This window comes from Mustelus asterias, chromosome 19 (genome assembly GCF_964213995.1).
Source record: "Mustelus asterias chromosome 19, sMusAst1.hap1.1, whole genome shotgun sequence".
Taxonomy (NCBI): Eukaryota; Metazoa; Chordata; class Chondrichthyes; order Carcharhiniformes; family Triakidae; genus Mustelus; species Mustelus asterias.
Window position 1 is genome coordinate 11,232,257 of NC_135819.1, and position 14,782 is coordinate 11,247,038.

At 47.8% G+C, this 14,782-nt stretch overlaps 1 protein-coding gene across 1 annotated transcript in view; it reads right to left on the reverse strand.

The window, feature by feature from the left end:
• LOC144507597 (uncharacterized) overlaps positions 1-14,782 on the reverse strand; it is a 282,765-nt gene that overhangs the window by 212,606 nt on the left and 55,377 nt on the right. Inside the window, exons 2-3 of the mRNA XM_078234752.1 lie at positions 5,655-5,822; positions 2,844-3,057 (exon numbers count right to left, since the gene is read on the reverse strand). Coding sequence (XP_078090878.1) covers positions 2,844-3,057; positions 5,655-5,822 — 382 coding nt within the window. The remainder of the gene's footprint in view (positions 1-2,843; positions 3,058-5,654; positions 5,823-14,782) is intronic.

Sequence of the window (14,782 nt, forward strand, 5' to 3'; positions counted from 1 at the left end):
AAGACAAAATTGTACCCGCCTCTACTACTACCTCTGGCAGCTCGTTCCAGACACTCACCACCCTCTGTGTGAAATAATTGCCCCTCTGGACCCTTTTGTAACCCTCCCCTCTCACCTTAAACCTATGCCCTCTAGTTTTAGACTCCCCTGCCTTTGGGAAAAGATGTTGACTATCTAGCTGATCTGTGCCCCTCATTATTTTATAGACCTCTATAAGATCACCCCTCAGCCTCCTACGCTCCAGAGAAAAAAGTCCCAGTCTATCCAGCCTCTCCTTATAACTCAAACCATCAAGTCCCGGTAGCATCCTAGTAAATCTTTGAATCAGATTCGGATAAAATTGGCTACAGCCCACAGAACCTTCACCAGAGTAATACAGCAGACCCAAGAGGTGAAAAGGGGAATTAAAGTCAAGTCATGGTGGGATGATCTTTGGAACTGGGGCTCAAACATCCAAATCCACCCATTCGTCCGCATAATGTCACACCTGGCGGTATTACTGATCTTGTTCACCCTGGTATATCCCGTCATCCTCACAGTCCAATTCAGCCGGTGGAAAAAGAAGATCACCCGGAGGCAGGACGTAGGGTCCGCCCTTGAACCATGGTCCCCTCTAATTCAGTAGCACAATGTTTTACGGGAAACCGGCCATTTTGCAATTTGCACTAATGAACCATTGGAAATCCTAGTATTGAAATGTTCCTCGGATTCGCAAATACTTTATTGTAATGTTTATTTGAATGTTTTGGTTTGTGATTGGCTTCTTGTAACGATGGTGTTTAGAATATGTGGTCGTTTGTATTTGTAGAGTGTTGCTGTCTGTAGCTTCTAGAATGTCAATATGTTGTAGGAATTTATTATTACTGTGCATGCCAATGGCTGGGCCTCGCATGACTGATGAGTGACTGGGGAATTCCTGACAGATATTGGTCCTGAGTTTGTGATCCATCACACTTCGAGTTCAGGATCAACGGGAGGGAGTGTGGCCAAACGGGCCACCTAAAATAGCGATTTACAGAGCATGCTGGGATAATTGGGCAAGAACTACAACAGCCGGGTGCAGCCTAAAAGACAGAGATAAACAGGCTGTAGCTCAGACGACTATATCCACAGGATATGGGCCATCTCCAGGACAAAGAGAACTTTCTGGTCAAACTGGGTTGTTTACCAGACACAGGGGTGCCATAACCCCTTACTTGGGAGGGAGGTGTGTGTCCTACGTGCCCCCAGCACTTGCAAACGTGGCCGTTGGGGACACACCCAGAGATCAGTGTGGCAGCACCTGATTGGACTTTATCGATCGGGGTGATCAAGTCCTGATCGATTGATTGGCAATGGCCAAAAGGGGCACGAAACCCAACGGGGTATAAAGGGTGCTGCGCAGCCAGGAATCTCCCTCTCTCTCTCTGACCCCCACGAACGAGCAACAGCAATGGCGACCATCGCCAGCGACGACCAGCACGAGGAGAGCCAGCACACCCGAGAAGGAAGGAAGACCAGAGCCAGAGTGCCAGACCAGACCAAAGGACCAGACTAGGCAGAGGACGACCGAGACCAGCGCACAGATAAAGGCCAATATCTGCCCGGGTACTCGCCAGTCACGCAAAAGTTAAGTCAAGGTCTAGTATTGGACTTGAACTTTAGTATTTCTGTAAGATAACCTGTTGTTGATTGGGTGGGTGATTATTAATTGTGTGTGTAAATAAATATTGTACGAACAAGAAGTCTACTCGCGATTCTTTGTCCACCGTATAAGAGTTAAGACAGACTGCGTGGCAAGCACAACAGTCCAAAGATATATAGTTTAGGGGGATTAGTGGAGTAAATACGTGGGGTTACGGGGTAAGCCTGGGCAAGAGTTGGTGTAGACCCGATGGGCTGAACGGCCTCCTTCTGCGCTTCAGGGATTCAATGAAATTCTATAAAAGATTCTTCTCGTCGGAACTGAATTCAATCACCCAAACCCAGAACTAACTCATGGGCACACTGTCAACTCCCCCTCCCCAACTCTCCATTGTTACACCATTCCATTCTGCCCAAATACACTAGTGTCCAAAGATGTGCCGGTTTGGGGGGATTGGCCATGCTAAATTGCCCCTTAGTGTCCAAAGATGTGCAGGTTAGGAGGATTGGCCATGCTAAATTGCCCCTTAGTGTCCAAAGATGTGCAGGTTAGGTGGATTGGCCATGCTAAATTGCCCCTTAGTGTCCAAAGATGTGCAGGTTAGGTGGATTGGCCATGCTAAATTGCCCCTTAGTATCCAAAGATGTGCAGGTTAAGGGGATTGGCTAAATGCACAAGATTTCACCGATACGATGGGCCTGCGTAAGATGCCTTTCAGCGAGTCAGTGTGGACACAATGGGCCAAATGACCTCCTTCTGCACTGTAGGGATCCTATGATTCTCCTGAGTATCCCACAGTCTGTGTGGAGAGGGTGTGGAAGTGGAATGTCCCACCATTAATTTTCATTGTAATCCACTTGATCGCATTGCTGCTAAGATCTATTGACTGTGTGACTGCCAGGCAATTAACTGTGACCTCCAAGTTAAAATAGCATCCCTCAGCTATGGAAAACAGAATGAACCCTAGCTTTGCCCTAGCTGTTTGATCCCTGGTACCAGCAAAACCCCTGGAGCAGTTGTCCACCTTGCTATCTAAACGTGACTTATCGAAGGCTATGCTTTCGGAATTCAGTCAAGTACACTTTGGACCAAGGAAATGACAAGATCAATGGTTCCCACCAAATCTCATTGACCAGGTCCATGACTCGCGTAAAGGCTTTGGCAGAGGAACATGGCTCCCGCGCGACCACGAAGGAGGACCAAAGAGTGTTGCACTCACTTGCCGTCGGATAGGTTGATTTTTTTGAAGATGGGATAATCCTCAGGGGTTGGTTTGCCCGTCTGATCCTCATAGAGAAAGACGGGAGATCGCCCAATCTCCACCCCAAGCTGTTGTATCCCTTCTTTATTGTAGATGGACAGCAGGAAGAACTGAGACATTTTCTTGGCCTTCAGTGTGGTGAGGATGGAGAAATTCTCCGGAAAATTTCCATCTGCAGTTTGAAGACAGGCCAAAATTCTAAATATATTTGACAAAAAAATTCAATACCAGAAGAGACAGACATCAAAAGTAATGATTACCATTTCTTTTGCTATTAGCCTTGTACATCTCGCTCACTCTTCACCCTGATTTACTCAATGAACTAAATCGTTTGGGCCGGCACGGTGGCACAGTGGTTAGCACTGCTGCCTCACAGCTCCAGGGACCCGGGTTCGATTCCCGGCTTGGGTCACTGTCTGTGCGGAGTCTGCACGTTCTCCCCGTGTCTGCGTGGGTTTCCCCCGGATGCTCCAGTTTCCTCCCACAGTGTAAAGATGTACAGGTTAGGTGCATTGGCCGTGCTAAATTGCTCCTTGGTGTCCTGGCGTGTGTAGGTTAGAGGGATTTGCGGGGTAAATATCTGGGGTTACGGGGATAGGACCTGGGTAGGATTGTTGTCGGTGCAGACTCGATGGGCCGAATGGCCTCCTTCTGCACTGGAGGGATTCTAGGATTCTTCTCCATCGCTCTCCCTTCCTTAACGTAACTTTCATTCAAGAATCAGGAGGCCATGGTCTGAGCTGTAGTTATCTTCAGAAAATGTCAAGGATACCCACTTTTGATTACACTTTAGTTATTTCACTTAAGTTTATTTATTAACACTGCAATGAAGTTACTGTGAAAATCCCCTAGTCGCCACACTCCGGCGCCTGTTCGGGTACACTGAGGGAGAATTTAGCACGGCCAATGCACCTAACCAGCACATCTTTCGGACAGTGGGAGGAAACCAGAGCACCCGGAGGAAACCCACACAGACACAGGGAGAACGTGCAAACTCCGCACAGACAGTGACCCAAGCCGGGAATCAAACCCAGGTCCCTGGCGCTGTGAGGCAGCAGTGCTCACCACTGTGCCACCGTGCCGGCCCCTATCTCTAAAAAATCTCCCCGAACCTTCTGTGCTCTTAAGGAGAACAACCCCAGCTTCCCCAGTTTCACCACATAGCGACACATGGCCATGCAAATTAAGAATAGGTGTCGGCTATTCGGCCCCTCGCGCCAGTTCCACCAAGAGCTCGGTTCATCCGAATGTGGCCTCCACTCCCTTGTGGACCACAAAACCTGCGACTCATCCCTCGAGTACCTTCATTGACCCAACCTCCGCAGCTCTCCGCGGAAGAGAAGTTAACCAACCCTCAGAGAGAAGAAACTCCCGCTCATCTTCTCAAATTGGAGAGCCAGACAAGAAGGCAGTGGGTCACTGTCTGTGCGGAGTCTGCACATTCTCCCCGTGTCTGCGTGGGTTTCCTTCGGGTGCTCCGGTTAACTCCCACAGTCCGAAAGATGTGCTGGTTAAGGTGCATTGGCCGTGCTAAATTCTCCCTCAGTGTTACCCGAACAGGCGCCGGGAGTGTGGCGACTCGGGGATTTTCACAGTAACTTCATTGCAGTGTTAATGTAAGCCGACTTGTGACACTAATAAATAAACTTTAACTTCGCAGAGATTTTGCTGGGTTTTACTGGAGAAGAGAAATTTATTTGCACTGAGGAAGAATCAGTTACCAGAGGACATAGATTTAAGACAATTTGCAACATAATCAAAGGGAGATTGGGAGCAGTTATTTTTAAAATGGTACAATCTGGAATGTACTATCAGAAAGCTGGAAGCAGATTCAGTGCCAACTTTCAAAAGGGGAACTGGATAAATGATTGATAGGCTGGGACTTTTTTCCCTGGAGCGTAGGGGGATGAGGGGTGACCTTATGGAGGTTTATAAAATTATGAGGGGCAAAGATAAGGTGAATAGCCAAGGTCTTTTCCCCAGGGTAGGGGAGTCCGAAACTAGAGGGCAGAGGTTAAAGGTGAGAGGGGAAAGATTTAAAAGGGACCTGAAGGGTAACTTTTTCACACAGAGGGTGGTGGGCGTATGGAATGAGCTGCCAGAGGAGGTGGTAGAGGCGGGCACAATTACAACATTTAAAAGACATTTGGACAGGTACATGGATAGGGAAAGGTTTAGAGGGATTATGGGCCAAACGCAGGCAAATAGGACTAGTTCAGCTTAGGAATGGCATGGACAAGTTGGGCCAAAGGGCCTTTTTCCATGTTTTACATCTCAATGACTTTATATAAAAGGCTAAGGGTTATGAGGGCAAAGTCGGGGAGTGGGACTAATTGGACAGATTCACCAAAGAGTGAGCCCAAGACAAATTATTAATTGCACATTAATTGGGTTTAATCATATGTCGGTGGAGAACATTGATTAGAGTTACACTTGAACATATATCAAGAGACTTACTGATACCGTGATGGGGTTGACTTAGGAGGTATACGCTTGTAATGTTTCACGCTCTGAATAAATATTAGACAGAGCAAAGACTGCCTCACCAATTGGCTATCTCGATGATAACAATGTTGACCTCTTCCTGTGCAGGAAGTACAATCCCAGCATGGTAAGATCCCAATTTTCCTCACATCGCTTTACCCCGTGGCTTGGCTGAAAGTTTGGCCAATGCAGCCCAAGAGACTTGGGCCAAGCAGTCAGAAGTTTACACTGGCGTGAAGTACCCGCCACCATGGACTCTCGTCCCAGTTCTCCGCGTAAACATACCTGGGAATAACTGTGTCGTTAGCGCACTAAAATGTGTTTTATTTTCTATCCGGAGAGCGAGGTCCGGGTCTTCAGAGCCTTTACGCTGGGCGCAAAGTCCTGCGACGGTTACGACTCCTTCCATGGTGTCCTGGAGATTCAGTATCTGGAGCATATCAATTGGATTCTCTGCAAGAGTCAAGATCACATTTATGAGAAGCGGCCATTCCAAAAAGAGTTTCAAGTTACTCAGTTACATCACAACATTATCATAGAAACCCTACAGTGCAGAAGGAGGCCATTCGGCCCATCGAGTCTGCACCGACCACAATCCCACCCAGGCCCCCATATCCCTACATATTTTACCCGCTAATCCCTTTAACCTACGCATCTCAGGACTCTAAGGGACAATTTTTAGCATGGCCAATCAACCTGACCCGCACGTCTTTGGACTGTGGGAGGAAACCGGAGGACCCGGAGGAAACCCACGCAGACACAAGGAGAATGTGCAAACTCCACACAGACAGTGACCCAAGCCGGCAATCGAACCCAGGTCCCTGGAGCTGTGAAGCAACAGTGCTAACCACTGTGCTACCGTGCCGCCCCCTGGTACTTTTTAAGGAAGTTTGCCGACGGAAAGCAGGGTGAGGCGAGAAAGACCCAGATTATCAAAAATTCACAACACACTAAGCCGTATGTCCATGCACAACACACGATCTGGTAATTTCTTTGTAAGAACATGAGAACTAGGAGCAGGAGTAGGCCATCTGGCCCCTCGAGTCTGCTCCGCCATTTAATAAGATCATGGCTGATCTTTTCGTGGGCTCAGCTCCACTTACCCGCCCGCTCACCATAACCCTTAATTCCTTTACTGTTCAAAAATGTATCTATCCTTGCCTTAAAAACATTCAATGAGGTAGCCTCAACTGCTTCACTGGACAGGGAATTCCACAGATTCACAACCCTTTCGGTAAAGAAGTTCCTCCTCAACTCAGTTCTAAATCTGCTCCCCCTTATTTTGAGGCCATGCCCCCTAGTTCTAGTTTCACCCGCCAGTGGAAACAACTTCCCTGCTTCTATCTTAACTATTCCCTTCATAATCTTATATGTTTCTATAAGATCTCCCCTCATTCTTCTAAATTCCAACGAGTATAGTCCCAGTCTATTCAGTCTCTCCTCATAAGTCAACCCTCTCAACTCCAGAATCAACCTAGTGAATCTCCTCTGCACCCTCTCCAGTGCCAGTATATCCTTTCTCAAGTAAGGAGACCAAAACTGTACACAGTACTCCAGGTGTGGCCTCACCAGCACCTTATACAGCTGCAACACAACCTCGCTGTTTTTAAACTCCATCCCTCTGACAATGAAATGCTGAGGGCGCACAACCATAATACCATAAGATAGAGGGGCAGAATTGGACCATTCAGCCTATCGATCAGGGCCGATATGGTTCTCAGACCCATTCTCCCCCCTTTTTCCCATAATCTTTGATCCCCTTAGCAATCCCCATGGCCTCCACAGCCCTCTGTGGCAATGAACTCCAGAGATTCACCACCCTCTGGCTGAAGACATTCCTCCTCATCTCGGTTCTAAAGGGTCGTCCCTTTACTCTGGGACTGTGCCCTCAGAGTCAACAGAATTCTACTTTAGTCCCAAGTCCAGTACTTTGCTCCAGACACTCTCGGTAATAGTCTTGAACTTTGGTCAATTCTAATCACTTCCCCCTCAGACCAGCCCCCTACCAACTAGACGGGGTCATCGGTGGGGCGGCACGGTGGCACAGTGGTTAGCACTCCTGCCTCACAGTGCCAGGGACCCAGGTTCGATTCCCGGCCTGAGTCACTGTCCGTATGGAGTCTGGACGTTCTCCCTTGTATTTGCATGGGTTTCCTCCGGGTGCTCCGGTTTCCTCCCACACTCGAAATGTCATAGAATCCCGACAGTGCAGAAGGAGGACATTTGACCCAACGAGTCTGCACCGACCACAATCCCAGCCAGGCCCTATTCCCGTAACCCTACATAGTTACCCTGCTAGTCCCCGTGACATTAAGGGTCAATTTAGCATGGCCAATCAACCTGCATATCTTTGGACTGTGGGAGGAAACCCACACAGACACGGGGAGAACGTGCAAACTCCACACAGACAGTCACCATTGTCAATTGTCGGAAAAATCCATCTGGTTCACTAATGTCCTTTAGGGAAGGAAATCTGCCGTCCTTACCCGGTCTGGCCTACATGTGACTCCAGAGCCACAGCAATGTGGTTGACTCTCAACTGCCCTCGGACAACTAGGGATGGGCAATAAATGCTGGCCAGCCAGCGACGCCCATGTCCCACGAATGAACAATATCCAGGCTTGGGCTGACAAGTGGCAAATAACATTCGCGCCACACAAATGTTAGGCAATAAATATCACCAATAAGCGACACCAATAAGACACAAGTCAGGAGTGTGATGGAATACTCCCCACTTGCCTGGATGGGTGTGGCTGCAACAACACTCAAGAAGCTCGACACCATCCAGGACAAAGCAGCCCCGCTTGATTGGCACCACATCCACAAACATCCACTCCCTCCACCACCGACGCTCAGTAGCAGCAGTGTGTACTATCTACAAGATGCACTGCAGCAATTCACCAAAGATCCTTAGACAGCACCTTCCAAACCCATGACCACTTCCATCTAGAAGGACAAGGGCAGCAGATACATGGGAACACCTGCAAAGTTCCCCTCCAAGCCGCTCACCATCCTGACTTGGGAATATATTGCTGTTTCTTTGCAGTCACTGGGTCAAAATCCTGGAATTCCCTCCCTCACGGCATTGTGGGTCAACCCACAGCGCATGGACTGCAGCGATTCAAGAAGGCAGCTCACCACCACCTTCTCAAGGGCAACTAGGGATGGGCAATAAATGCTGGCCTAGCCAGCGATGCCCATGTCCCACGAATGAATTTTTTAAAATTTTAAAAATAATATCCCTAATTTATCATCTCTCCACATTCTTCCAAAATGTATCGCCTGCCATTTCCCCGCAATGAACTTCATTTGCCTTTCTCAGTACATTATTTAAATGTCAGCAGAGATTCAAGTCAAGTCTCATAGCCCACAGCCTCCACACTCAAAGAGGCAAGACCTTCGACAATGGACAACACATAAAATTAATCCATTGGCAAAGTAAAAAGATATATCCTTGTTTTTGTTGGGAATGTACCAATCTCAGTGTTACTGGGAACGTTCATTAATCTGAACAACACAGATGCACTTCAGGAGAAGCTAGACAAGATGCACGGGGCGCCCCACACCCCAATTTGCACTCCACACAGTGGCACAGTGGTTAGCACTGCTGCCTCATAGCGCCAGGGACCCGGGTTCAATTCCAGCCTTGGGTCACTGTCTGCGCGGAGTCTGCACGTTCTCCCCGTGTCTGCGTGGGTTTTCTCTGGGTGCTCCGGTTTCCTCCCACAGTTCAAAAGACGTGCTGGTTAGACGCATTGGCCATGCTAAATTCTCCCTCAGTGTACCCGAACAGACGCCGGAGTGTGGCGACTAGGGGATTTTCACAGTAACTTCATTTTCATTCTCCCGTGTCTGCGTGGGTTTCCTCCGGGTGCTCCGGTTTCCTTCCACACTCCAAAGATGTGCGGGTTAGGTGGATTGGCCATGCTAAATTGCCCCTTAGTGTCAGGGGGACTAGCTAGGGTAAATGCATGGGGTTGTGGGGATGGGGCCTGGGTGGGATTATGGTGGGTGCAGACTCGATGGGCCGAGTGGCCTCCTTCTGCTCTGTAGGATTCAATGATTCTATATGATAGGTCCATTCAAAAGTCTGATGGCAGCAGGGAGGAAGCTGTTCTTGTGTCGGTTGGTGCATGGTCGCAGACTTTTGTGTCTTTTTCCCAACAAAAGAAGGTGGGAGAGAGAATGTCCGGGGTGCGTGGGGTCCTCGATTATGCTGGCTGCTTTTCTGAGGCAGTGGGAAGTGTAGACAGAGTCAATGGATGGGAGGCTGGTTTGTGTGATGGATTGGGCTACATTCACAACCTTTTGTCGTTTCTTGCGGTCTTGGTCAGAGCAGGAGCCCATACCAAGCTGTGATACATTAGCTGAAACTTTAGCTTGGATTCCCTTTCCTACAGATGTTGCCAGATGCGCTGCGTATTTTCAGCACCTTCTGTTTTTATCTTGGGTTCCCAATATCTGCGGCATTCTATTTATCGGGCTCATTTTACTGTTCATTTTCCAAGTTAGCACTGGGGCGGCACGGTGGCACAGTGGGTTAGCACTGCTGCTTCACAGCGCCAGGGACCCGGGTTCGATTCCCGGCTTGGGTCACTGTCTGTGCGGAGTTTGCACATTCTCCCCGTGTCTGCGTGGGTTTCCTGTGGCTTCCTCCCACATTCTGAAAGATGTGCTAGTACGTGATCTCAGACTTTTGTGTCTTTTCCCCGATGGAAGAAGGTGGAAGAGAGAATGTCTGGGGTGCGTGGGGTCCTTAATTATGCTGGCTGTTTTGCCGAGGCAGCGGGAAGTGTAGACAGAGTCAATGGATGGGAGGCTGGTTTGCGTGATGGATTGGGCTACATTCACGACTCAAACAGGCGCCAGATTGTGGCGACTAGAGGAATTTCACAGTAACTTAATTGCAGTGTTAATGTAAGCCTTACTTGCGACTAATAAATAAACTTTAACTTAAAATGCTCAGGCTGTGGGTTCATGTTTTTAAGTCTCCACCGCATGTCCAAGCAACAAGAATGTGTCAGGATTCTGCATCTGCCAACCTCAATATTTGCAGCTTTCCAGAGGAGAGCAAGACGATTTATATTGCCTTATTCAGGAAGTAGCTATTTGTTTTTACTGTTGAATAGTCATTAATCACACCCAACCTCTCTACTGTAATTCAAGTTTTCTTATTAAATCAGTCTTTGGAATGGCTCCTATTCAATGCAGAATCTTACTCCTGTTCGGAGGCTACTGGAACACAATGAAATCAAACATTTCCTTGGAAGGCAAGCCTCTTCGGGGCGGCCTAGGATTGACGTTACAAAAAAGTGGGGTTGTTTTGCTGGCTTCCCCCATTACAACGTTGCCGAGATTTCCCCCTTTACAATGGCTGCCTTTGTTGTCGAACTCCGACTCACTGCCAAAAGCAGTCTTCGACAGCTCTGCTCCACGCCAAGCAAAGCTGCACTTGACCCCAGCGCGAACATTGGATTCGAAGCACCAACTATTCCTCAAAATTCAGCTCAGAAGCATTTCCAGAGCTGCTGTCCGATGCCTGGATCAGATAGAGTGGGAAGCTTGTTCCCACCACCCCCTCCTACAGAATAGGAACAATGGCCATTCACAGTGACGCGCCTACTGATTGCAGCTCCAATGGTTATGGAGTTCAACCTCTGTTTGACGCAGACAAAGTGGCTAACTAGCCAGCGATGGGCAGTAAAGGCAAGACTTGCCACAGACATCTTCACTCCCCGGTTGGGTTTTTCAAAAGAGATCCCCGATTCTAAAATAGGATGCAGAAGAACAAAGTGGAGATGAACTACAAAGGGCCGTGACCTTAATCCCAGTCCATCACGCAAGCCAGCCTCCCATCCATTGACCCTGTCTACATTTCCCGCTGCCTCGGAAAAGCAGCCAGCATAAGGACCCCACGCACCCCGGACATTCTCTCTTCCACCTTCTTCCATTGGAAAAAAAGATACAAAAGTCTAAAATCACATCCCAACCAACTCGAGAAGTTTCCTTAAGAGATAGGAGCAGAATTAGGCCATTTGGCCCATCAGGTCTGCTCCGCCATTCAATCATGGCTGATATCTTTCTCATTCCCATTCTCCTGACTTCTCCCCATAACCCCTGATCTCCTTATTGATCAAGAACTTATCGATCTCTGTCTTAAAGACACTCAATGACCTGGCCTCCACAGCCCTCTGCGGCAAAGAGTTCCACAGATTCACCACCCTCTGGCTGAAGAAATTCCTCCTCATCTCTGTTTTAAAGGAGTGTCCCTTCACTCTGAGTTTGTGCCCTCAAGTTCTAGTTTCTCCACTCATGAAAGCATCCTCTCCACGTCCACTCTATCCAGGCCTCTCAATATTCTGTAAGTTTCAATTAGATACCCCCTCATCCTTCTAAACTCCATCGAGTACAGACCCAGACTCCTCAACCGTTCCTCATATGACAAGCTCTTCATTCCCGCGATCATTCTTGTGAACCTCCTCTGGACCCTTTCCAAGGCCAGCACATCCTTCCTTAGGTATGGGGCCCAAAACTGTTCACAATATTCCAAATGGACCAGAGCTTTATACAGCCTCAGCAGTACTGAGGATGCAATCCCTGCTCTTGTATTCTAGCCCTCTAGGAATGAATGCTAACATTGAATTTGCCTTCCTAACTGCCAACTGAACCTGCACGTTAACCTTAAGAGAGTTCTGTACCAAGACTACCAAGCTTCTTCCCTGCTGCTGTCAGACTTTTGAATGGACCTACCTCGCACTAAGTCGATCTTTCTCTACACCTTAGCTATGACTGTAACACTACATTCTGCACTCTCTCCTTTCCTTCTCTATGAACGGTATGCTTTGTCTGTATAGCACGCAAGAAACAATACCTTTCACTTTATACTAATAGATGTGATCATAATAAATTAAATCAAATACAATCAAAATTCTTAGAACAGATTCAAGCCCAGATAAGCGCCATCTAACAATTCACCAACACAGACAGGAGTGACAGGTCCAGTGAGGTGGACAGTCGTCCATGGTTTTTATTATTCATTTGTGGGACATGAGCTGACCAGCATTTATTGCCCATCTCTAGTCGCCTTTGGAGGGCAGTTGAGAGTCAACCACATTGCTGTGACTCTGGAGTCACATGTGGGCCAGACCAGGTAAGGATGGCAGATTTCCTTCCTTAAAGGACATCAGTGAACCAGATGGGTTTTTCCAAGAATCGCCGAGCGGAAACTGATAGCCAAGTTCCGTACCCATGAGGGCGGCCTCAACCGGGATCTTGGGTTCATGTCACATTATCTGTAACCCCCACCATTTGGCCTGGGCTTGCAAAATCCTATTAACTGTCCTGGCTTGAGATAATTCACACCTCTTCAACCTGTGCTTAATCCTTTCTCCACTTGCAGTGTCTGTACCTGTAAAGACGTGATTACCTGTAAAGACTCGCATTCCAACCATTATCTTGCAATTGTGTCTCTGTCTATATATGCCCTGTTTGTGAAACCTACCTCTCCACTCACCTGATGAAGAGGCAGTGCTCCAAAAGCTCGTGATTCCAAACAAACCTGTTGGAATTTAACCTGGTGTTGTGAGACTTCTTACTGTTTCTGATAATCGACAATGGTTTCATGGTCATCAGTAAATTCTTAATTCCAGATATTTTTTATTGAATTCAAATTTCACCATCTGCTGTGCTGGGATTTGAACCTGGGTCCCCAGAACATCAGCTGAGTTTCTGGATTAATAATCTAGCGATAATACCACTAGGCCTCTATAACCTAGCTATGATTGTTACAGTCATAGCTAGGGTGTCGAGAAAGATCATCTCAATGTAAGGTAGTTCCATTCAAAAGTCTGATGGCAGCAGGGAAGAAGCTGTTCTTGAGTCGGTTGGTACGTAATCTCAGACTTTTGTATGTTTTTCCCGATGGAAGAAGGTGGAAGAGAGCATGCTTCTGGATGTGAAGAAGTTGTGAATGTCTCTACAAATCTTTCATTCAAAAATTATCTTTAGATCCCTCGCAACCTGCCATTGATTCTTGATCCACAACCAATAGACAGTATGTAATAACATAACTAAACATCAACAGAATCATAGAATCCCTACAGTGCAGCCCATCGAACCTGCATCGACAACAATCCCAGCCTGATCCTATCCCCGTCACCCCACATATTTACCCCACTAATCCCCCAACACTAAGGGATAATTTGCCATGGCCAGTCCACCTAATCCACACATCTCTGTACTGTGGAAGGAAACCGGAGCGCCCGGAGGAAACCCACACAGACATGGGGGCAATGTACAAACTCCACACAGCCAATCATAGAATAGAATTCCTACAATGCAGAAGGAGGCCATTCGGCCCATCGAGCCTGCATGGACAACAATCCCACCCAGGCCCTATCCCGTAACCCCACAAATTCCCCTGACACTAGAGGCAATTTAGCACGGCCAATCCACCTAAACCCGCACATCTTTGGTCTGCGGAAGGAAACCGGAGCACCTGGAGGAAACCCACGCAGACACGGGGAGAACGTGCAGAGTCCTCACAGATCATCATCCAAGGCCGGTATTGAACCCGGGTCCTTGGCGCTGTGAGGCAGCAGTGCCACCGTGCCGCCCCATCCTATATACTATTGACAGACGCGAGTCAATTTTTTAAAAGCTGTGTCAACTGAACCAAACCAAGAATTTTTAAGGTGACTTTTAAGGGGCGGTCTTGACAAATAAGTGAATAGGATGGGAACAAAGGGATAGGGTCCCCGGAAGGGTAGGGGGCTTTAGTTCAGATGGGCAGCATGGTCGGTGCAGGCTTGGAGGGCCGAAGGGCCTGTTCCTGTGCTGTACTGTTCTTTGTTCTTTAATTGTGAAATTGACGGGGTAAATTTTTAATGAACAGAGCAGCCAGTTACAACGCACCAACAGAGGCAAAGGACTTGAGAAGAGTACCCATCAATCTGTGTGTAGTCAGTTAAAATACCATTCTGGTCACTAACGCGGTTGTGGGAGGTCACAGATCAAAGAGACAGATTGCCACAGAGAAGGCATGTGGGGGAAGGAGATAACTGCGTATCTGTCAATAGGATATTAATTGGCCAGTTAAGCCTACTGATGTCTACTGTACATCTTGATCGCTGGAATGTGGCTTTGTTGTTGATCCAGCGAATGTTTTAAGAGGTGTAATTAACCTCTGATGCAAATAGAAAAGGAAAGAGGCTTCAGAACAACGAATGGAAATCTATCTTTCTTTGAAGGGAACCTGTGGCAATGAGAGCTGTGAGTTGAGAGGAGATCAGTGCTCCAGGACAGAAGCCCTGGCATGGTGAAGCCTCAATGAAGGCCAAAGCAGCTGAGGGTAAAGGTCGAGGCAGGGAATTTGGTCAGTTAGGAAGGCAAGTGCAATGTTCGCATTTATTTTT